At 34.8% G+C, this 24,750-nt stretch overlaps 1 protein-coding gene across 1 annotated transcript in view; it reads right to left on the reverse strand.

The window, feature by feature from the left end:
• Positions 1-12,725: 12,725 nt before the first annotated feature.
• Positions 12,726-24,750, reverse strand: part of LOC5569106 (gamma-aminobutyric acid type B receptor subunit 1) — a 473,264-nt gene continuing 461,239 nt past the window's right edge. The window contains 1 exon segment of the mRNA XM_021844473.1: positions 12,726-13,580. Within this exon segment, the coding sequence (XP_021700165.1) occupies positions 13,558-13,580 (23 nt within the window). The 3' untranslated portion in view covers positions 12,726-13,557.

Raw genomic sequence — 24,750 nt, forward strand, 5'->3', positions numbered from 1 at the left:
AGTTTGATGTGTCGCATGATAGTATTTACTCGCTTCCAAAAATGGCCCCGGAACCGGTTCCCTGGAACATCCGGAAATTGTGATCCGCGGCATGCAATGACCATGATGGCCTTGCAGACATCCGTCCTCACCGTTATAGAGCTAATCATTGTAAAAAATCAGCTGATTTCATATTGCAAATTCACTTTTTCGAAGGTGGCCATTTCGAAACACCCATTTTGATTCCGGAATAACTCCGGCACCAGGCGACCAATCCTAAAATTCTGTCCAAGCCCTCAAACTAGAAGGATATGCGCTTCTTGTGTCAAAATTTGGTTTAAAAATATCAAAAAACAAAAAAGATACAGCCCAAAACGTGTTTTTTCCAACACTCGTTTAGGGGGGTTGGTAATGGAAGGGTTAATTAAGTAAATAGAGGTATTTTGACACTAGAGACAAAAACGTGTTCCGCAGTGTAATCATTACACCTTTGCGGTTGTTCTTATTTCATTTAATTTAACAAGTTCCATGAAATTTACACGTACACATATAGTCTAGATTGACATTAGAAAAGGGCCAAAGTATAATTGAAATATATACACATCAATATAGCTGAACATCAAAGTTGATCGCAACATTCGAACATAACAGATCTGTATCTACTAGAGTGTCCATTTCCCGGCCATTTCGCTCGTCCCGGGATTCGGGACAAAAATCCAAGCTTATCCCGGGAAATCCCGGGATCCCGGGATTTCTAAAATTTTCAATAAACTAGTATTTCGGATGTTTTTCAATGAAATAAAAAGATAATGTAACTTTAATTATAACAATTCACATTTCATATAAAACTTTCTTATTCTGATTAAGCAACTAAACAAAAAACAAAATTTAGCTTGACTAATTAGGGTTTTGGTAGGGGTTTCTACAAATTTCTTTAACACTTATGAATAGAAGCATGGTAAAAAAATAATTCATAATATTAAAGCAATTTGCTTCAGACATTTAAAACTCATTAAAACTATAGAACAAAAGAAACGATCAAAGATCATTGAAGGTATTGTGGAATATCATACTAAAAGTTAATTACTGAAAATTATTGGTTAAATGCGTAAGTCTCAATTCATTTTTTAACAACTTTCGCAATATGCAATTTGCAAATGCTGAACAATAAATTGAAATTCGTTTGCTTCCTTTGGATGGGAAACGTATGAAAAATTGGCTCAATCTCATCACTTCGAAGGGGTGACATTAGGCCAAACAAACTAAAATTGATACACAATAAGAACGAATCAAAAAAAATCGTCATCCTTTTAAGTTTTCTATAACAATTTACATGATCGACATGAATGTGAGATTTGAAAATAGTTTTCATCCGCCTCAAAGTGAAATTTTCTAAGAAACCTTGAAAGCGACAATTTAAAAAGGCTTTGTTTTCAAACTATTTCAATGATTTATTAAAAATATATTACTAGCGCCAGGAATCTATTTTTTATGGTGGCTGTAGATAACTTCAAGCAATATTGAATAGAAAGTTTATACTAGTATGTAACCAAACGGTGATTACTTAGTAGCTAGCCGACCCTGGGATTGCCGGAGTCTCTTGTGTCCTGAGTTGGCCTGGCACTGTATGATTTACCCGCTTAGTTTCAAGTATTCTCAATACTGGCTAAGATATTTCAGTTTATGCTTTGGCCAAATGTAACCCCCTAGGCCTAATGTTACCCCCGACTACGGTACTTTCAAACTTGCTTTCTTAGCCTTCGACTACATAATTGTATATTCTAATATTCTACTCAATTCTATTTAATTCTTTCTATTCTAATCTGTTCTATTCTATTCAATTCTACTCTACTGAAATTTATTCTATTCTGATCCACCCTACTTGTTCTTATACATTTTTTTACAAAAGCCAATATTGTAATCAACAACTGCGCGCAAAAGAAGTGAACGGTAACATTTTCGATGTTTGTTCGACTTTATAGCGTTGACAGGTCTGTGAAACAGCGCGATGCCCAGACTCCGACGCCAGCTCATTATGTCAGCCTAGTCCTCGATCAGTCGAATTGCAGAAGTCTTTTACATGAAACTTGGTGATATGATATTTCGAAGATTTTGTCAGACTCTGCTCTTCCCAGCTCTCAACAAACTTGTTCAAATTACCTTTAAAACAAGGATCCAGCTCAAATGAAAAGTATTTTATACAAAATGCTTCCTTAAAATACATACAAACTATCATATATAAGTTGAAACCCTTATTTGGACTTACTGTGAAATAACAATTCAAATCTTCCTTTTTATGGATCATATGAGAAGCATGCATTAGGAGTCAGAATCTGTGCATAGCAATTTTTTATAGAGTTGGGAGCGCTAAGAAGCCGAACAAATATCGAAAGTGTACCGTTCAAATCTTTTGCGCGCAGTTGTTAATTAATACAGTGTCCATTTGTAAAAATATGTATAAGAACAAGTAGGGTGGATCAGAATAGAATAAATTTAAGTAGAATATAATTGAATAGAATAGAACAGATTAGAATAGAAAAGAACTAAATAGAATGGAATAGAATACAGATGTATAATATAGATACAGATATGTGATGTTCGAGTGTTTCGGTCAACTTTGATACAGTCATTGTTCAGCTATATTGAAATGTGTATATTTCAATTATACTTTTCAATATCAGTATAGACAATATGTGTACGTGTTAATTTTGAATCGTTCAAACATTACGTAACGAGGGCGTTCGGTAGTGTTACGGTTCATACATTTTCCATATAAAAGCTGTAACGTGGGGGAGGAAAGGGAGTCTTAAATTGGAAAATTCTGCGTTACATATATTTGAATCATTCCTTCTATGCAACTTGCTAAATTGAATGAAATAAGAATAACCGCTAAAGTGTAATAATTATGTATGCACCTAGCTAACCGTTAATTAAAGATGGAGCAGAATCCACCATATTCCATATTCCATATTCTTTCCATACATTTCAAAAGGGCGTATCTCCATATCCTGTCCAAGAGTTTTTCATACAAATTTGAATTCTTTAGACAATTTCCTAAAATCACTACCAGGCGTTAATTTGGTAGATATCATTTCTCGTGTATTGGCTTATTAGTAATAACTAAACATAGTATTGGCCCTTTTCAAATGTCGGTCGAGAAAAAATTTAGAAAAATGTGTTTTTTAATATCTCAAACCATATAGAAAATCAAAACTACAATATTTTTATTTTATCTCTTTGTTTAAACAAGTTAAAGTGGCATATTTCGTGTGATTCCTATCATATAAACTTCAAAAGGGCGTAACTCAAAATTTTGACAAAGGATTTTTTTCAAATTCGGCCCAGAGGTGCAGAAGAACGTCAGTAATCAACTGCCGACTGCCGTTTGGATGGTATATTTTATTTGATAATAACGGTAATTGGGGCACCGTGGTTCCATGACTCGATATTTCTATGAGTCGATGGTCCCTTCAATATCGACTCATGGAGGTTTCACTGTACATTACTTTTGGCGTGAAATTTGTTACTTATTGAAAGATCTACGATTGAAAAAAGGAAAAAAATATGTGTGGCTCGAAATTTGTTTTTGAAAGCTATCACACTTTTTGTAAAAATATGCATAAATTTTTGTGTGTCCTCTATGCCCGGACACTAAATTTAGTTAACTCGTACATGTGAACTAGTTGATGAAAATTCAAACCAATTCCATAGAATGAAGATATAACATGTGTTTTTATGGTTCATATAAATTGATTAGTGTTGAAGGCTCTTTAATCGACAAAATCAGTGTTTTCCGGGGGTCCAAAATCAAGCTAAAAACTTCCATATAAGTGTTCGGTGAAAACAGAAACATCATATTCTGTGTAACCTAATAACTTCCCAATAGGTATTATATTATGGTGTTAAACTTTTGAAATCACTCTTGGTTTCTGAAAAACGATTAGTGTCCGGACATAGAGGCTGTCCGGCCATACAGGACTCTCCCCTAAGAAAAAATATCCAAGCTTTTTTGCAATATACTACAGATGACACGCAGGCTTCGTCCTTTGACGGAGAGGCCTGTGTCATCAGCAAACAAAGATCTTTGACATCCCTGAGGTAACTCAGGTAAGTCAGATGTGAAAATATTGTATAATATTGGTCCCAAAATCCTGCCTTGAGGAACACCAGCTCTACCAGGATTATTCTAACAATATATGTTGGAAAATTCAAGTGTTTTGATTTTACAATCAAGCCTGCATGCCAAATATTGTCGAATGCTTTTTCTATGTCTAGAAGAGCATGACCAGTATAATTTCAGATTTGTTGGAACGAAGCATAATTGTTACACGTAAAAGTTGATGATTTGTCCAATGTCCAAGTCGGAATCCAAACTATTCATTGGCAAAAATTCAATTTTCGTTGATGTGGACCATCATTCTGCTCAAAATGACCTTTTCAAAAAGTTCGCTGATGGAGAAAAGCAAACTGATTAGACGATAGCTAGAAACTTCTGCAGGAGCTTATCATTTTTCCATTTGTCAGGAAAATATGCCAACTCAAAACATTTGTAAAATATTTCAACCACTACTTTCTGGAAGTTTCTTAATGATGATGTAAAAAATACCAACATCTCCAGGGGTTTTAATATTTTTCATATTTTTATTTTTCTCACTTCTTCCAAATCAGTCTCCCATGAATGTTCTATAACGTTCTCTTGATTGACAATGCTTTCAAAATCCTAAGTAACTTAAATTGAACTAATTTTTTTTTTTTTTTTTTTTTTTGTATGGTATTCAGTTGGAGCTGCCTGACAGCTTAACTTGTCAAGGCTGAACCCTCGGTCTGGCTTTTGCCAAGTTTCCCCTCTACCAGGACCAATACTCAGACGGACTAGGCAATGGCGCCCACTTGAACACTGTTTTTTATTAGTATTGTGACGTGGTAGTTTTTGAAAAGTACCCATATTCCCTTGCTTCTGAGAAAAGGAAGCATTGTGAAAATCAGCAGCTCCATTAGAATTTGTTTGAAATAATAGTGTAGAATTTGTTTTAAAAAGTAGTGGTGTACTAATACTGTCTAGTCGAAATGATTTTGAATAATTTGTCATTCAAGTGCTATTCTGATTACTCCTGTCTTTTACGTAAGATTAGAGTCTTAAATGTCAAGTGCCGTCAAGTCTTAACAAAATTAGGCTGTTCAGTAGTAGTTCTAGTGAATTTCATTTTTGTTGTTAAAAGTATTTATTGGTCATTACGTTCATATATCCTTAAAGAACAAAGTCGCTTTCCTTGTCTGTTCAACAATTTTTCAAAACTAGCAAGTGTACCCTAATGATCGATCTCAGCGTCTTACTTTCCATAGTCATTTTTATAGTGAATATTGACGAGTAAAGTTACCTTAGGCTTCTATTACAGTCTCCTACAAGCTTCACTTTTCGGTGGCAAATGCAATGCTTCACAACGCCTACTTTCTACTTGTAAATTTTGCGAAAATGAAGCTGGAATTAGATTATTTATACCGCTGTTACAAAAGAGGTATTTCTTATTATGGCAATGTAAAAACCATATTAAAATAAGATTGTCGCCACTTATTTCTACTCAGTGAATCTACTAGTCATTTTTCTAAGAGTTCCTAAGTATTCCCTACGTCGTATATGATAACGATGTATCTAGCTAGCTAATAGTAAGAGTGGCTACGGATCATTCTGGTTAGCAAAAGGCAAACTGAACGTCACCAATAGTATTAATGTCCACTTCGAATAGATTAATTATTTGAAATGGGCATCAATTCTATCAATGACGCAGAATGTCCGTTGGATCACATCCGAGATATTATTGCGTCTATGCCATATGAATTATGACGCGGCTTTAAGCAAAAATGCCAAAATGTGATACCACCACTACAGGTTACGCCTTTGGTTTCCATCATATGGGCTAATGGATTATGCCCTCCCATCGCGGCAAGGTCGCATAACCAAGGGGAAGGAAGTAACTTGAATTGAACTAATGAGTCCTAAATTAAAATTTTGAGCGCTTTCAAACTGCATAGCAAGTTTTTGAGCTTTTTTGCAGTTAGGGTAAGTGTTCCCTTAGTTATGGGTGTTCCAATAGTTGCGGTAGTGCCGTTTTCACTGATTTTAATACATTATCCACAGAACCGACCCTGCCAATCGTCGTTTTGGCTTGTTGATACTCGGAATAGTTGAAAAGAGCGTTCAAATTGCTTCAAAACTGATGAAATATCACTAAAATTGCTAAAACTTTTCTTGCTTGTACCAATAGTTGCGGTAAAGTGTTCCTATAGTGGAGGATTCCATAAGAAAACAACGGATACCGCAATTATAGGAACACAAATTGAAAATTTACCACCACTAAAGGAACAGTGTATCAATAGTGGAGGTATTAGTTTTCACTGACATGCCGTGGATTACTGCGATGAAATCATTTTTCTCATTAAGTCAAAGGTCGTTACTTCCCGTTGCAATATTAACATGTACATTAATTGTGCTTCTTGAATTTAGGCGGTTAAACGAAGTTCAATCGTGCTTAGTACCACTATTGGTCCATCTACCCTAGTTAGTAATTATTTGTTTTCCTCTTTCAATGCTAGAATTGGCTTCTGAGGTTTTTATTTTTAAATTTTAGACAATTCCCAAATGAGCTTAGAGTCATAATCGTTCTCATAATGCATTTCAAATTTCATCCATGTCTTTGTTTACTTTTAGGGGTCTATTTTGTAAATCGAGCAGATTCATGTGACTCGTCTGTAATCACTGTCGATCAAAGTAAGCATGCGTATTACAGATGTCACCCATCGACTCCCATAGTAATCATGTCACATAGAGTGACAACTGTCGAGAAACTCGAGTGACAGAGCCGAGTCGAGCGAATTTTTTGGTCGACAGTGACTTAAGTCGAGTCATTTTGGTCGACTCGACTTATAAAATAGACCCCTTAAATTCATATTTAAAAAATAAACAACAAAAAAAATATAGAAATATTAGACATTGTCTCACCCTTTTAAACAATTACGTAATTAAAGATGGATCTGTTTTGGTAAAAATCATTGGTTGAAATGTGCTACAATTTTCGGGATCCATATACGATTAAAACTTTGTAAATTGCTTATATAAGATATTTCTAGAATATTGTGGTCTTCACATATGAAACCAAATGAGGATAGAATCTAATCAGTACAAAAGCTATTTCTCTTACATGCCTTACGCAAATTAAGCTGGACATCACTGCCATCATATAAGGCTCGATGCATGCTTATTGATAGTCAGATCGCTTCAGCTGACTTATTAACCAAATAACCGAACGGGGTTCACTCTATCATCGCAACGCGACTATACAATCAAGAAGGCACTTAGAGATTCCGGTAAGGGAATCACTCATTCTCAATATTGTAAGTTCGGTCAATCGTCAGAAAATGCTATTTCGCATAGGGTATTTGCTATTTCGCATAGGGTATTTTACCCTACTTCGGAAGTAGAGCGCATCCGAATGCCAATCGAATGCAACACTTCCGAAGTTGGGTATTTCGCATAGATTCTGAGAACTCGACGAGTGTAGTACACGACACTGAAGACGGCCTTACAGTTGAGGTCGAAATACGCGTATCTGTCAAACGATACAAACTCTGGTATATGGTATAGTACTAAATTCGGGTTTTCATTTACTTAAATTTCCTTGTTCGAACACGGCGTGAGGATTTTAACAATGGAAAAGTTCGGATATTTTCCCTAAAACTATTACAACAGAAATTATCAAAGTATCAACTTTATTCGCTTAAATGAAATGAGTTCACCTTTCTCGGAACAACCAATCATAAAGTACATTTGTATTAAAATTCAACAATCATCCAGCATTTTAACTAGTACATTAACTGTTGTGGACATCCTTTGACAACATTTTTGCGTGAGTTCGTGGATTTGTGAATGCATCTTACTGGCTACCAAACGTAAATATAAATCAATAGCAGTGAATCCTATCGTTGTGACATTCGATTTCTTAAATACACCTATTTCAACAAACTTGCCATGAATCACGTAATACATATTTCTCTGTGTAAAGCCAAGTAATTGAAAAGGTTTATTTTCCATTGAAAATATTTAAAATTCAACAATTATAATCCCTAAGAGCAATTTGCATCCATTGTCATATAAACAGGTTTGAATATTTTTTGGCATTATTTGAAATATCGTTTACTTGCTTTTTTCTAGATCTTTCGTCGTTTCTTACACAATTTTAAAAAGATCGTGATTATAACGAAATCATATATTGGATTTAAAGTAAAGTCACATGCTTAAACCATTGTCTTAAAACATTACCAATTATGAAAAATCACATGGCGTTTGATACGGGCTCAAATTATCAAGCACCTTTTATTATACTCAATTCTACCCTGGATAACTATGAAACTTACACACAATTCATTTAATTTAATGTTGTGATACTCATGATAATAAATATATAATACTGTTTTCAACTTGCCTGATCGAACATTGAATCTATAACTAAAACAGTGTTTAGCCATGTAAACAATCCAATCGAATGCTTTTCATTCGGCAATGAAATAATAAAACTTGCAGTTTTTCAAGTTATTGAACGTATAAAATCGTAGTTGATTGATATTCGGTGGGATTTTAGAGAATGACAGTCATGGTTGCATGAAGAACAAGCTATACAAAGAAGCAAATATTGTCATATTAGAAACTCAGTTATCCCAGAGACGGCCGATAGCTTTCACAAAATTGTTCTCTTTGACAACCATTTCCTAAGATATATATGTTCTTATATGTCCACTAGCGCTGCCTAGTGACAGAATGTCCCAAAGTAACATACATAGCTGAACATCAGTTAATATAACTGGAATATGCATAAGAGTAATTTTTTTGGGTCTTATTCCGCAAAAATGTTTGTTAGAAGTGTTCTTCTCTGTCAAAAAAGGAATCGATGTTTGAAATGAAGATGAGGGGTAAATAGAAACCACCACACTTAAATTTAGAAATCGAGCTTGGTAATGAGTATCTGAGAATCCGGAGAACACAACAAACTCCAATTTATAATCTGGAGAACATTCATTTTAATTAAATTTCGATCGATTGGGTACTAAATTTTTAGCGCAGAGCATTTCTTGATTCTATTGATTTGTGCTATTGAAAATTTCCAGTTTTTACGTAAATACAATTTACGTCACTTTTTTACGAGTTAACACCATTCAATTCAATGGCTCAATGGTCTGTTGATGATTACTTAAATGACATGGTGAAAACTGGGCTAGCGTATTGGTATAATTATAAGAAAGCTTTGCACACACTGAATCATAAACGAAAACGACCAATGAGTCTTAATTGATCTGCCACCTCCAAGAATATGACCATTTTAGTATTCATTTTCAGCATCGACCATGCTTTAATTGGTGGAAGGCACTTCTCGTAGTGCTAGCATCGATTCACACCATTTGTTAGATATACAGTCAATAATCGATATCTGATGAGACCATCGATTCACGAAAATATCGAGTCATGGAACAGCAATGCTTAGGAAGCTGTAGTAATAATCATGAAATTTTGTTTTTAGTATGGTGCTACGAGTCGATATCGAGTCATGGAACATCGACCCATGGAGGTTTTCTCTGTAGTTAAATTGCGCTAAAAACATTCATCAACAGCGCATCAGAAGTAGCCATCGGATTCGTGAAAAGTAATCGACGAAACGATTGGTTTGACAAGAAGAACCAATCGTTGCTGCAGCAGGGTTGTCGTCAAAATGTGGAGCGATACAAACAGATGAGGAGAGTTCAAATCCATCTCTTCCTAGATAAGAAGAATTGCTTAGAGGAGATAGAATGTGAAGAAATTAAGCACAACTATGTCACTCTCTGGAACGTCGCACCTTTGTCGCGCAAATATTAGTACGACGAGAGTGATGTGTCGACTTCCACGAAAAATAAATTCAAGAATGCTACAAAACAGGTCTGAAAAAAGGTCTACACAACGGTCTAACAGAAGTCTTCACAGATGCAGAGATTTCCACTGGGGTCTTGTAGACCTTTGCGGTTTTTGTGGACCACAACGAGGTTGCGCGAATTGTCACGGGATTTCGTAGACCTTGACAGATCTTCGTGGACCTTCACGAATTTTCGTGAACTTTTGTGGACCTTTGCCGATTTTCGAGAAATATTATACACCATCAAGAACTTCTACAGGAATTCAAACCTTTAAAGGCTTTTACCGTCTGTAGATCTTTATAGATCTTTGCGGAACTTCTAGGGCCTAGAACATTGGTAATGAAAAAGTTGGAAACCATCAATAGACCACTATTTAGGTCGAATAAGGGTATGTGCCATATTGAAAAACAGATTCATAGACCATTGTTCAAAAGTCAGACTCCATACATAGAAGCGGCCAAAATTATCAAAAATGATTTGGTGCATTGATTAGGTTTACGGTTCTTAGGCCTTCATTAGATGGTGTTCTTCGAGGTCCTTAAACATCCGGAAAGCCCAATATATATTATTCTATTTTCTTGTAGGGTTAAGGCTAAGTAGCCCGACATTCGTTTTAGCAACAATAATGACTTTTCAGCTTGCAATTTCAAAGTGATAAAACTCAATCTTGATACAGTCATCTCGCCCTTACTCGATATTGAAGGACCCATCGAGTTAGGGAGGTATCGAGTTACAGAACACAAAACCAGTGTAACTGCGATTCAAGGGACCATCGAGGTAGCCATGAAAACCAACTTTTACTGTGGTTCTCTAACTCGATATCGAGATACGGAATATCGAGTAAGGGAGAGTTAACTGTAGTTTATATTAACTTGAAAAAAGTATCTCTATACGCGCTGACATGTATAAAGTATGCGGATACATTTTCAACCAACTGATTTTATAAGATTCGAAATCGTGAGATGGATTAGCAACAATCATCAACGACGCGTGCAAATTTCAATGACGGCCTACTTCGCCTTAAGGCTCTTCGTCACATTTAGCAGCTGTCAATAGATTAGTGCCCTTGAAGTTTTTAAGGCCTATTATCGATAGAGTTGTTGAAGGTCCTAGACCATTTGTACAACCTATCATGTAATTGAAAAAAGATTACAGGTCTGTGACATATTTGAAAACCATCTAAAAATCACTGATCACGCTTGTAGATCTTAAAGCCTACATTCGATGGATTCATTGAAAGCTCTAGAACAGCGGTAGAACCCAATACAGTATTTCGTTTATTTGTATGAATGGTTAAAAGTTTATGTCATTGTATGAATGGTTGATTGTTATGTCCTATGGCCTACATTCAATGAAGTCCTTTCGAATCATAAAGATCAATATAGTAGTCCACTTTCTTGTTTGAGGGATAAAGGCTCTGTTCCATATTAATAAGCTTTTAGTCCACATTAGTTACGCATGAAGATCTTAATACCTATACTCCATGTTGCTCTGTATCTGAGTACTAATGTTTGCAGATATGAAGAACTCTATTTCCTGATGTTATGGCACGTTTTGAAAATTATATGATTATCAATTTTTTATAGGCGATATTTGAAAAACAAATACAATGTATTACAAATTGTGAACAGATTTCCTATATTTCAAAGAATTCTTAGATTGAAATTTGCACAAATTATTAATCACAATACGAAGAATACATGAACTTGACTACTTATTTGTTCCAAAGAAGCACAATTTATTAAAAAAATCAGATAAATTACAATAAATAAATTACAAAATTAAGGGGTCAATTTTGTAAATCGAGCGGATTCATGTGACTCGTCTGAAGTCATTGTCGATCATAGCAAGCATGCATATTTCAGATGTCACCCGTCGACTACCATAGTAATCCAGTCACATAGAGTGACAACTGTCGATAAACTCGAGTGACAGAGCCGAGTCGAGCAAAAACTTTGGTCGACAGTGACTCCAGTCGAGTTGTTTTTGGTCGACTCGACTTATAATATAGGGCCCTAAAACCCCTTCTTACAAATTAAACTCTCTCTCTTTGTCTGTGATTGTTCCTGCGTATCTATATAGAATAGGACGGCAGTGTATGAATGGCCTTTTTATGCCTAGTGGCAACGTCCGCGGCTACATACCAAAGCCATGCTAAAGGTGTCTGTGTTCGATACCCAGTCGGTTCAGGATTATTTCGAATGGGATATTTCCTTGTCTTCCCTGGGCATAATTTACCATCGTACCTGCCACAATATACGAATGTAAAAATTACAACTCTGGCAAAAAGCTCTTAGTTAATAACTGTGGAAGTGATCGTAAAGAACAATAAGCTAAGCAGATGCCCCAGTGGGGCACAGAAAAGAAGAAGAATTGTGTGATATATATACCCTCAAAATCCATTATAAAAAACATGAATATCGGGCAATAGAAGATTATTATATTGGATACATTTCAGACGAACAAAATTATATTTTATTAAATTGGTCAAACAAGTTGGAAAAACGTGTTACTTCAACATGGAACACATGTTAAAAAAACATGTTTGAAAAAAAAAACGCCAATTCGCCTGGTTTTTTTCGCACAATGTGTTCAAATTCCTAGATTCATGTTCAATCAGGCAATACTTTTTTTTTGTTTAAAAATCTATTTGATAGCTATAAATTATAATAAGATTATACTGTGCGTTGCTTCTTTCCAACGAAATGTAGTCGTTACAACAACAATGTATATATGTTACAAAATTACACTTAGAAAGATCTGGCAGAGAAAAATATTTTACATTGTAGCTCAAATTGACTTTTACTCTGAAAAAATAAATTCCATTTTATGAGCAAAATATAGGTGGTATGACAACCACCGAATTTATTGTATTTTTTATTTGACTTAACAACTTCGGAGCTACTGTTATGGTTCGTTGAATTTCCCACATGTTGATTGTTTTAGTTCGATAATTTGTTTTCTCCGTCTTTACTTTCTTTTTACTTGTCTATATATGTACACGGCTCTCGTCCGGTTGCGCAAGTAATTCAATAAACTCCTCTTATCAATTACTATACAATTATTAATGATATTTTTTTCTAAATTTCATTCTATCTATTTTGTTTGCTACTAAACCTAATTTGTTTCTATAAACTTTCACAAGCCAATATTAGTTCATTTGCACTACTCTGCCGATTTCGCTCTCTGGTATAAAATAAGTTCCACATTTTTTTTTACAAACTTGTCCTTATATTTTCAAAACGAAACTTATAAATCTATTTCACTTCTTTTGTAGTTAGTGAAACACCATCATTAAAATTTCTATTTACAAAAGATCATCTAAATATCTGCAGAAATAATTTGCTTTCATATCTGTCACTAGGACTCGTTTGGTTTTTCCAAACAGTTTTCGAATTATTTCTCAAATACGCTAAAATACAATTGTACAAAACTTTAACATTTCGTAGAAAAAACAGGACGAAAATGATGTACAACAATCCGATGAGTGATGCGTTACTATCTATGCAGTACGTCGAACATTTGAGTTATGAGATTTTGTCTCCGGTGTCCTCCGCGCTAATGGTTGTTCGATGACTTTATTTATAAAAAATGGTAAAGTCTTACTAGTAACTATCACGTGGTTGTGAATTGACTTAATTTTCATATCCTTTCATCACGAAGGTCTGCAATGATAGTTGAAAAATAGAAAAACAGATTTACTTATTACTACTTTAAATCAAGCGGCTTGGATTAGTTGCGTATGGCACTCAGACCCTTTGATACATCATAAAATAATTATATTATTTTATATTTAATGACCCATTTAATAATCTATCACTATCACGACTTACTATTCTAACATGTCTGGAAAAACGTAAAACTTGTTAATCCGACTAAAGCCTGGAAGAATGGAAGATGGATCGAGGAGGCAGCACCTGCTAGTAAAATGGACAAGTTCTTCAAATACGGTCGCGAAATGATAAGTTCGATCACTTAAACGATAAGTTCTTTGAAAGTCTTTCTCTATGGAGAGTGCCCAAAATTGGATGTTAATAGTGAAAAAAATTAGATGAAAATAGCGAGCACATAATAGGTAGTTTCATTAGACGCGGTAGCTTTGGAGTAAAGATATTTGACTTATGGACATTTGGCCGAATTAACTTCGACTTAGTTTTGCCCTCTTAGAATAATAGGCTGTTCTTTTACATTGTTTCGCATTATTACGCAAATATGCCTTATTTGGCTAAACGTCCTTATAGGTTAAATGTTATTTTATTATACTCAGCGACAGTGAGATCAATATAAGTTTTCCAGGATAAAAATCTTTTTTAATTCTTGGACAGAAACAATTTTGCCGAACGTCAATTTTTCCAAAACATACCTAAATAGGTTATCTAGTCAAAAACTTCAAATACAGTAAGCATGTTAGTAATGAAAAATGAAAATGCTAATAATCACTAATTAAATAGAAACAAATGTCTATTTGAAAAAAAAAACCTAATTGAGAGTAAATCGAAAGCATTGAAAATGTTGGATCAAAACATTAGAATCTGTAGTATTCATTTTTACAATGACATTTGAAGTAATAGCATATAATAACCAGAAAAAAAAGACGGATTAAATTTTTAGTAGCTCTGGTAATTTTTATTGAGACATTTATCTATCTAAGAACAGCCTTCTAATAGAAGAAGGGCGAATTTCTGATAGAATCAGTAGCAGCTGCAAGCAGAACAATAAGGTTGAGGTACGCCAAAGCTGACTAAAATAACGACTTACCTAGGTGCCAAAGCTAGGTTATCAGCCATAAAAGCTCATAAGCTCTGAAACGTCCCTGAAGGAGTTCTCCAAAGGTCAAGTAAATTTGGAATCTCCGAAGAAATTCAGGGAAAGAATGAGTCGCGGCCAAAGCCAAGCTTGAGTGAGCATTCAACATAAACCGTGGCACTCCCAAATTATTTCGAAGAAGTTCGTGGGAAATATCGAACTTCCGTTGAGTTCGGTCGATGGCACCTTCCCTAATCTGAGGATCACGGTTTCATCTCACTTTCGTTCGATCCGTAGATTAGTGTAGAAGTGCCGTGGTTTATCTGTCGAAGAAGCCGTTGAATGTGAATTAAAGTAACGTGGTTATATTTCATAATTGTAAATTGTCCTTTATTCCTTTGTTGTTGTGTAGTACAAAGTCCAAGCTAGGGAAGTGCTATATGGTTGTCATTTTGTTCGCCTTAAGGAAATCCATGCATGTACTAATTGTTGCGTGGACAGCTGCGGCTATCTTCTTCTCTACCAGCGACGCTTTTCTGCCGTTCGAGTTGGAAAGTTCTGGCGATCCAAAACCCTCCAAAGGAAACGGTCCGCCATTACACCGTTTTGAGCCACCGCCGTAGTCGTCAAGTGCCACTGCACACTGGTCCAGGAAGCTAATTTAGACGGACATGAGGTTTTCGTCAAGATTTATTGATTTTAGAGCCATAGTTTCTTCTGAGAATATGTTCAGAATTTTCAGTACTTCAAAATGTAAGGATCAAAAATTTTTTTACGGTGATCGCAAGAGTGACGTATACGCCAACTTTTTTATTTTAACGAATCATAAGTTGGTATGTTCAGCAAAGTTGTAGCAAATGATCATAAAAACCCTTTTGCCGAATAAACTTTTTCTCGGTTTTGCTTATGAGCCGATATAATTAGGTATTTTTAATAAAAAAAATCATTTTTTGCTCTTAAGCGTTTTATTTTTTAGTTTTTTTAGCCTACTATGTTCTACAAAGTTTTTATACTTATCATTTGCTACAACTTTGCTGAACATACCAAAGTTGTATTTTTCATGGTTTTCATGTTATTTGAGTTTTTCATCTTAAAATTAGCTATTTTGTATGCCTTGTATCTCAACTATGAGCACCTCAAAAAAATATATCTTTCCACCAAATGATTTTGCAGTCTTTCAAGTACCTGTGAGCAAAATTTGGAGAAGACGATATTTTTCTATCTCGTTTAAAATCGATTTTACTAATAGACGATATGAGATAAATCCATATTTATTGAATATTCATATATCTTCAACTCACAAAAGTCATGGCTACCTAAGCACATCAAACCAAAGGTAACACGTGTATTTATATAGAAATATCAAGTACATCGTTTTTCAGTTGTTTTCGATTAACTTGGAAGCTTCTGCAAGAAATTCATCATTTTTTTCCTATACCAGTATTTAATCTATTCCTAAGCAAGATCATCGAGTTGGAAGTCGAGTGAGGACGCCTCAGAGTCGTTTTTTGCCGACCAAAGGGCGAGGATAATTTGGGCGTCTGGCCAGTAAAGCGTCCGTAAAATGTTGAGGTTGGGTGGTTGTTACCCAGACAACCAGAAGTCGCATAACAGTTTACGAACCTAGTCGCTCACTCATACGAATGGCATCACACCCGCACTGAATGGTGTATAAAATCGTTTGATTGATGAGTTTCATCGCATAAAACGCTATTATATGAGTTCACACGTGCATTTCATTTCGTCCCGTATACTCGTAAAAAGTAAGTCGGATCAATCCGTAGCAGCTGTCAAATCAACTTTGTTATCATAAATTAAATCGCATAAGAGTACATATTAGTTCGCAATAAAATCAACACATTCGTATTGCATGATGATTTTCATCATATAAAATATGCACGCATATCGCCATAACTTTTGTACGTAATAGTAGTGTACGGAACAAGTTGCAGAATGATGATTTGTACAGCACGAGTCTTAAATTTATCCTACGAGGCTAGACTACTTGAGGGTATCAGAAATGATATCGGAATGCATTAACTATCATTTTACATTTTCTGAAAAAATGTTGTGTAATGGTTCATTATGCAACTCAAAACAGTTGCGTAATGAGGAAGCGTTGCGTAATGAATCATTACAGCACTGGTTTCAGTTGCGTAATGACTATTCCCGCACTGCATACTTCAGTGCAGGAAAGTAGGCCGTTTCATGACAGATTGTCATGATGAAAAACAGCCTATTACGATTAGAAATTGCAAAAAGGCCTTTTTGCGACATCTTATATAGGAAACTTTGCACATAACAGCATCGCATAACGCAAAACGTGATTTCGTTATGCGTACAATCTGGTTGCCTGGGTAGAAAACCAAAACGTGCGCACGTATTTTATGACCGGCCCACCCAACCCCTTGGTGAAATAAGCTCACGAAGCTTCCGACGAATCGGATGATACAGCACGGATATAGCGCATGTATAGCGCGGTAGAGAGAATAAATAGAGAGCAGATAGAGATAGTAAACCCCAGAAGAGTAGAACGATAGAGTAGGAGAAAAAATACATGTAAATAATACAAATCAATACACCAAAATTAGCATGCAATGGATTACCTGCTTTGCTCTTGTCCACAGTTGACCAGCAGAAGTTTTACCATTTTGTTTTGTATGGGGAAAGGCATCTAACATCAAATATATTGTGATTGGAAGCTTTAATAGAAAAAAAAATTGGTAGGCGTGATAGCTATCATCATCACGCATAACCGGTCCCAAATAATTTTTCGAAAATAATTCCCAATTTTGAGAAATAATTCGTTAGATGCATTTCGCCATACAAATATTTTTCGCGTTACCTTATACCTTACCTTACCTGTTACCTTTTACGTTACCGTTTTGTACGGTTTTTCGTGCATAGATACTAGCGCATGTGCGTTATTATTTGGTGAGTAGCGAATCAGGTCACGCATGTAACCCATTATAATAAAATTATTCTTTAAATGATTTTTTCTTTGAACTTTTTGTTTGTAGGGTAGGTGTACCAGTTATGGACATAGTGGTTCCCTATTTCGCCATATGGTATTACTTGAATGTTTTCACATTTTGAAAGATTTTTTGTCTTGTAGTAGTAAGATTTGTAGAAAAGAAATGAGGTTGTTACGCCTTTTTGAGCAAGTCGCGTGTTGTTGGTCTACTCAAATCGGCTTTTCCTCATCAAACGCTTCATTAAGCAAAAGCAGATGAAGCTAGAAACCAAATAAACAAATAAACAAATAAACAAATTTAAGATATATCTCTATGTTTGAACAGTCAAAGAGATTTAAAATGTGAAAGTTATCGAAATTTCTCGTATGGCCAAACAGGGAACCACTATGGCCATAACTGCTACACTTTCCCTAGTTATGAATTAGTCCTGAGAATGACTTTGTAGAGTACGAAAATGTTGTCCTGTTATTTCGTGTGAGTTGAATGTTGTTTGCTTGACGCAATAGATAACCTGCTTTTCTCTTGCTCACAGTTGATCAGCAGAAGTTTTCTCGTTTAATTTTGTATGGGGAAAGGCATCTAACTTCAAATTTCTCGTAAATGAAAGCAATAACCTAAAAAGTATTTGGTTGGCGTGATAGTCATTTTCATTACAAACATATTTTGAAAATTGAAATATCCTCTATATTTTGTAAAGATTATTTGTATACATGAATGTTTGCAGCAGGTGTGCAAGCAACAAATAACGTCTCATTTTTGTAGATTTTCTGGATAATAGCTCCTACGGATTAGATTTTTTTGAATTGAAATTATAGCTACAAGTTTAACAGATATCTTTAGATTATAGATTTTTTCTCAAGAAATTTCGAAATTGATCTGTAAGAATAGAGTGCTTTACAAGCATGACACAAATTCAAGCTGAACTAAAGTTTGTTTGTATACAACAATTGTTATCAATCTGGAAAAATATAAAAAAAATCTTAATTATAATGTCATTAAATCATTCAATGTGCGTTTGATGAGATTATTATAAAGACCATTTATCAAGGATGGAATAAAATCTCTAGCGATAAACAACACGGTATTTGAACGGTCTAAGAGGGCCGTCGTTCTTGCAGCAGCATGATTTGAACACTTCACTACGCGCGCATTGTACCGACATATGGAGCATCCGATGCACTGTTTGCCGTGGGACAAAGAGTTTATCGGATGTTGTTACAAGTAGCGATCAACTTGAATCATGGCGCATTCGTTCGATTATTTCTTACTAAAAAACCATGCCTGAATGATTTTAGAATTACAAGCAATATATCTGAAGGGAAATCAACAGATAAAAATATAATTTGTTTTTTCTCGGTAACCACCCCTGTTCATTTTACCACCACTTCTCCTATTTGGAATTGAAACGTAAAACATTACTGCAAATACAAGAAGTTATAAAAATGCGATTGTCTGAAGTTTGATTAAATAATGAATGACAAGGATGGAAATCTAGTGATCATGACAAAATCCGTTTAACATTTTGTCGTTAGGATATCACAACAAACTACGCTCCGCGATTAAAGGCTCCCCCAGATCTAAGCAACTTTTTACGGCGACAGCGACAAAAAATCGTCGCGATTTCGCTGCATGCACTGTTTGATAAGTGCATCTAAGCCACAGCGACGCGATTTCGCAGCGATTCGCGTCGTGTCAGTCAAGATGGTTTTATAGAAGAGTGCTTGCAGCGACACAACAACGAAATCGCGACGATTTTTTGTCGCTGTCGCCGTAAAAAGTCGCGTAGATTTGGGGGAGCCTTTAATCGCGGAGCGTAGTTTGTTGTGATATCCTAACGACAAAAGGTTAATCGGATTTTGTCATGATCACTAGATTTCCATCCTTGTCATTTATTATTTACCGTTTTGACTCATATTCCGAACACTTAAGGCCAGCTGTGACTTCAAATGCATCTGAGGGGCACAAATTAGTCGATATTTGTGAAAATTTTAATTTCTTCGCAAAGCCTAACTGTTAGCTGTTGGGTGTGCCGTTAATAATGTTTATTTTAACTTATTTAGTATTGTTTTAACGCAGAAGTATGGAACAACATTTTGATTCAAATGCCGAACACTGTGTTCATTCTGTCTCATATTCCGAACACCTTGATTCAAATTCCAAACAGCACAAATAAATTGTATTCAAATGAATAATTTCGCAAATAAATTTATCTGAGCTAGTTCTACTGACCTCGAACTAGAGAATCATCACTACTCCTGAGGTCTTAAATAGATTGGAATATGTTTAAATTGAATTGCAATTGACTGCCATTTCGTAGTAATTTGATGACATATTTCAGCGAAACATTTTAACCTTGTCGCCATACAAAAACCAAGTGTTCGGAATATGAGTCTGTTCGGAATTTGAGACAAAACGGTAATCAAACTTCAGACAATCGCATTTTTATAACTTCTTGTATTTGTTTTACGTTTCATTTCCAAATAGGGGAAGTGGTGGTAAAATGAACAGGGGTGGTTACCGAGAAAAAACAAATTTCAATAAATGTTTATCACGCACGGACGATTCAGAGCATAAATCATAGTGTTCGGGTTGATACGGAGGTCAGTTGGAGTGAGCATATCAACTAAAACTAAGGTTTTAGAAAAACACGTTTGAAAACAAGAGCTAACGTAACTTTTAGCTCGAATGTCTTGAGGTTTTTTAGTGATGCAAATATCGTTGTGATATGATGTCAAATCTGAAACTTTTAGATTTCTTTTTGAATGGGTTACAAGCATTTATAGATATATTTTCGGGAATGCAATGAAAATTTTAAAAATATTAGTTTTGCTCGGGTTTTTTGCATGATGTTCATTTTGCCACCAACAGCTGTTCATGTTACCCACATAGTGCAGGTAAAATGAACATTTCAAACAAGCCAAACCTCGAATATTCAACAGCACAAATCTGAAGAACCAGACAACCGTTTGTGCTGAAAATTTAACTCACTGGCCACTCGCCATCATTCATTCATCAAAAGTCACCGAGACCATAGACAAAATTGGATAAAACACATATCTAAGAACCCGAGCAGGAACGAATAACTCACACCTATCTTATCAAAATATTGTGTAAAACAACTCACAATACCTCATTAAGGTATTCTAGAGCTAATCAGGACTGATTGAGGTTTCGAACTACTATTGAGAATTTTCACATTTAAACGATTTTTTTAAGTATTGCAATACTGCTGTGAATCGCAAGTCAGTTCAGTTTTCAGTATATTTTCCAATGCTCGTTCAACTGCACTAATGATCTGTTCGAAAAAAAAAATGGAAAAAAACGGCAAGTAAAATAATACAAAGCAATCGCATATGTGTTACTGATACAAATTTCCACACCGTGTAAATGTAAATGTAAATGAACCGTGTTTTGATCATCATTATATTTTTCTCGGAGAGATATTGTATCGAAAAGCAAATTGTGAAAGTTTCATAAGATTTAAACATGTTCCAATCGTCTGGAATTTTTTGAATATTTGTAAGGAAAACGAGTTTGGAAACTTCACAGCCCGTTCACTCAATGTCTACTTTTTACAGATGGGACTGACTTGCGATTTACGACAGAATACCTGATGCTATTATCTTGTAGAACAGTGATTCCCAAAGTGGGCGAATTCGCTCTCTGGGAGCGATTTTCAGGCTCAAGGGGGCGAAAACTTGTAAAATAGATTTTAGGGGGCGAAAATCCGGAAAGGGGTCGAAAAATCTAACAAGTGAGTAGGTAGATGTACCAATAGTGGAGGTACTAAGCACGATTGAACTTCATTTAACCGCCTAAACTTAAGAAGCGCAATTGATGTACATGTTAATGTTGTAACGGGAATTAACGACCAATGTCTTAATGAGAAAAATGATTTCATCGCAGTAATCCACGGCATGTCAATTAAAAATCCTCCACCTCCACTATTGGTACACTGTTCTTTTAGTTGCGGTATATTTTTAATTGGTGTTCCTATAGTTGCGGTATCCGTTGTTTTCTTATGGGATCCTCCACTATAGGAACACTTTACCGCAACTATTGGTACAAGTAAGAAAAGATTTTGCAATTTTAGTGACATTTCATCAGTTTTATAGCAATTTGAACATTCTTTTCAACTATTCCGTGTATCAACAAGATAATACGTCGATTGACAGTGTCGATTCTGTGGCTAATGCAATAAAATCAGTGAAAACGGCACTAACGCAACTATAGGAACACCCACAACTAAGGGAACACTTACCCTATTTGAAAATAATTACTCATAACCTTTGAAGGACACACATCTGAAGGTTAATCAATTCCAAACTTAACTATTTCTAGGACTATTTTACCTTAGATCGCTATATCTCTAATCATGGTTGTTTTAAAATAATATGTTGCCTGTTAATGATTGTCAAACACAAGAATGGTCGGTATATGAGATTATCGCTAGGTCGGAGTGATTAGTTACAGATAACATGTAAAACACACAACATATTTTGAAGTACAAAATATGTATCAGAGAATTTTTAGAAATTTGCAAAAATATAAAATGTAAAATATTTTAAATAAGGAACTTTTATTGTATTGGAACTTTGAGGTTGAGAAGCTTATATTTCTTTTATCAGTATCCAGCTCTTTACGAAAAAAAAACTCTCGGTACCGATTTTAATATTTTGTTAGGTATTATATTATTGTTCAGTTTCCAACTTCTCTTCCAATGCTCTTTCAGCTACACTAATGAAATAATATAATTTGTTCGGAAAAATTATGAAAAAAACAGCAAGTCAAATTGTCCCATAATGAAAAGTAATAGCATAACAGTCCCACTACAGACCTTCGCATCGTGGAACAGAAAAATGTAACTTGTTTTGATCATCTTTATATTTTTCTCAAAAAGATATCGTAGTGAAAAGCAGGTTGTGAAAGTTTCATTAAGATTGGAACATATTCCAATCCTCTGGAATTTTTTGAATATTCGTATGGAAAACGAGTTTGAGAACTTCACAGCCCATTTTCTCAATGCCTACTTTTTACAGATGGGACTGACTTGCGATTCACGGAAGTATATTACATTGAAAAATGAGTTGAAAAACATTCAAGATTTTCATATATTTTTTCAGGGTTTTTCCGTTGGATAAAAAAAGCGTTCCCAGAAACGTCGAACATTTATTATTTACAATTTCTGAAAATTATTGCAAATTTTTTTGAAATAGCTAGATAAAACAGCATGAAAACACAATTAACGAATCATATTACATATAGTTGTGACGGAACCTTCCAAAAACGCACTTCAATCAATACAGTTCACCCAAATATAACATATTCATGTAAAAAGGAGCACAAAAGGAAAACTTTGCAGTTGGTCCTGTTTTGAAGAGATTCGCCTTAAACTACGTCACAGGTTGGCGCCTATGCATACACTACATTTGAAAAAGTTGTCAGGGGGGCGATTTCAGATAAATATTGGCCTGAAGGGGGTGAAAGTAGAAAAAGTTTGGTAAGCACTGTTGTAGATTATGCGAGATGTTATTTGAGGTATTTTATTCATTATGCAGGGCTCTTTCATACATAATTATGCTGGTAAGTAGCTGGTAAGTATTGAGACTTATCTGGTAGAGTGTACCTTACTTTGGTATTCGGGAAGACAAAAATGTTTGCACCTGAACCGTTAATGACTTCGAGAAAGTTGTTAAATATTTTTAGACATTATTTTAAGTGATATAAAACAAGGATAGCTCTTTTATTGTGGGCATATGTGCCAGTTGAATTATTAACATTGTACTAACCATTATGAATGATGAAACTTGCATATAAATTATGATAAGTCCTCTGGAGCAATCGATTGTTGCTTCCGGAAAGTATTTTTTTCGATTATTGATTACTTATTTTTCCATAGATGAAACGCGAAACAAATATGTTAGAATGGCAGTGACGTCGTGCATATTAGAAAAAATACAACATACAAACCTTTGTCGAAAACCATTCGAATGAACTTTCGGAAAGTTTTTAGTCATTGATTTAGAGTACAGTTGAATAATGCGTCAAATAAATTTATTAATCTTTTTTTTAAATGAGTACAACAATGTTTCCACAAACAAGTTTAATTCGATATGTATTATTTTACGTCTCAAATATTTTCATTTGGGTTTTAATAACTTATTCACTAGTTTGTATCATATCACAAAAACAAACGATTAAGGGGGTTTGGAATAGGTGCCCGTTATGAAAAACTTAAAAGTGCATTATTCCAAAAATAGTCGTGCATTTTTTATACAAACATTTTTGAAAAGAGTCGTGCACTGTAAATTTCAGATATTTTGTTTGGATATTTTCTTTTACACCTAATAATCCATGAAATCGAAAAATTTCATCATTAAACTGAACGGTCTATTAAAACTAATCCCTGCACAACAAATATATAGGAATGATTTTATGCTTAGATAAGGCTAGGATTAGGCGCTTACGCGACCTAAGAGATTCTTGTGCAACGAATTGCTTCAATAAGTTGGTAGGAAAGTGATTGATTTTGTTTTAAATATCATACAATATGTTCGTTGTATAACATTCTGTTTTGTTTCAATGAATGATGGATTCAGCATAAACATTTTTATTGAGAAACGATTTCAATTTGATATATCTAATTCGATCAAATGCAACATGCATGAACCTTGCCATTACGGTTCGTACAAGAAAAATTGCGCTCTGAGATATTATTTTGAATTAAATCATTGAATTTATAAGAACATTACGGCAGGTCAAGTTTCACGTGGAATTCAGAAGAACAACTGAAATGAGCTACATAGTTCTGTTATCTCGGTAAAAATGTGTGCCTGTTAGTAAAAGCAAGGTGGTTGTTTTTAAAGGCACTAATTGGCAAAAGTTCCTTAAAGTTTTAGGATTAGATTTTCCATTGTGATTTGATAAAATGACTTAGCACAAAAATAGCATTCAGTCCAACTCTGTGATAAAATAATCCCAATTTTGCTAAAATAAAATGATGAACTTTTTAATTCTCTGGTGAAACATTGTCCACCTCAATAAATATTCATGTTGTTACCACTCTTGAGCTCTCATATGGTGTGCGAAAAACATATAAAGACAAACAAAATGA

Source organism: Aedes aegypti, chromosome 2 (genome assembly GCF_002204515.2).
Source record: "Aedes aegypti strain LVP_AGWG chromosome 2, AaegL5.0 Primary Assembly, whole genome shotgun sequence".
Taxonomy (NCBI): domain Eukaryota; kingdom Metazoa; phylum Arthropoda; class Insecta; order Diptera; family Culicidae; genus Aedes; species Aedes aegypti.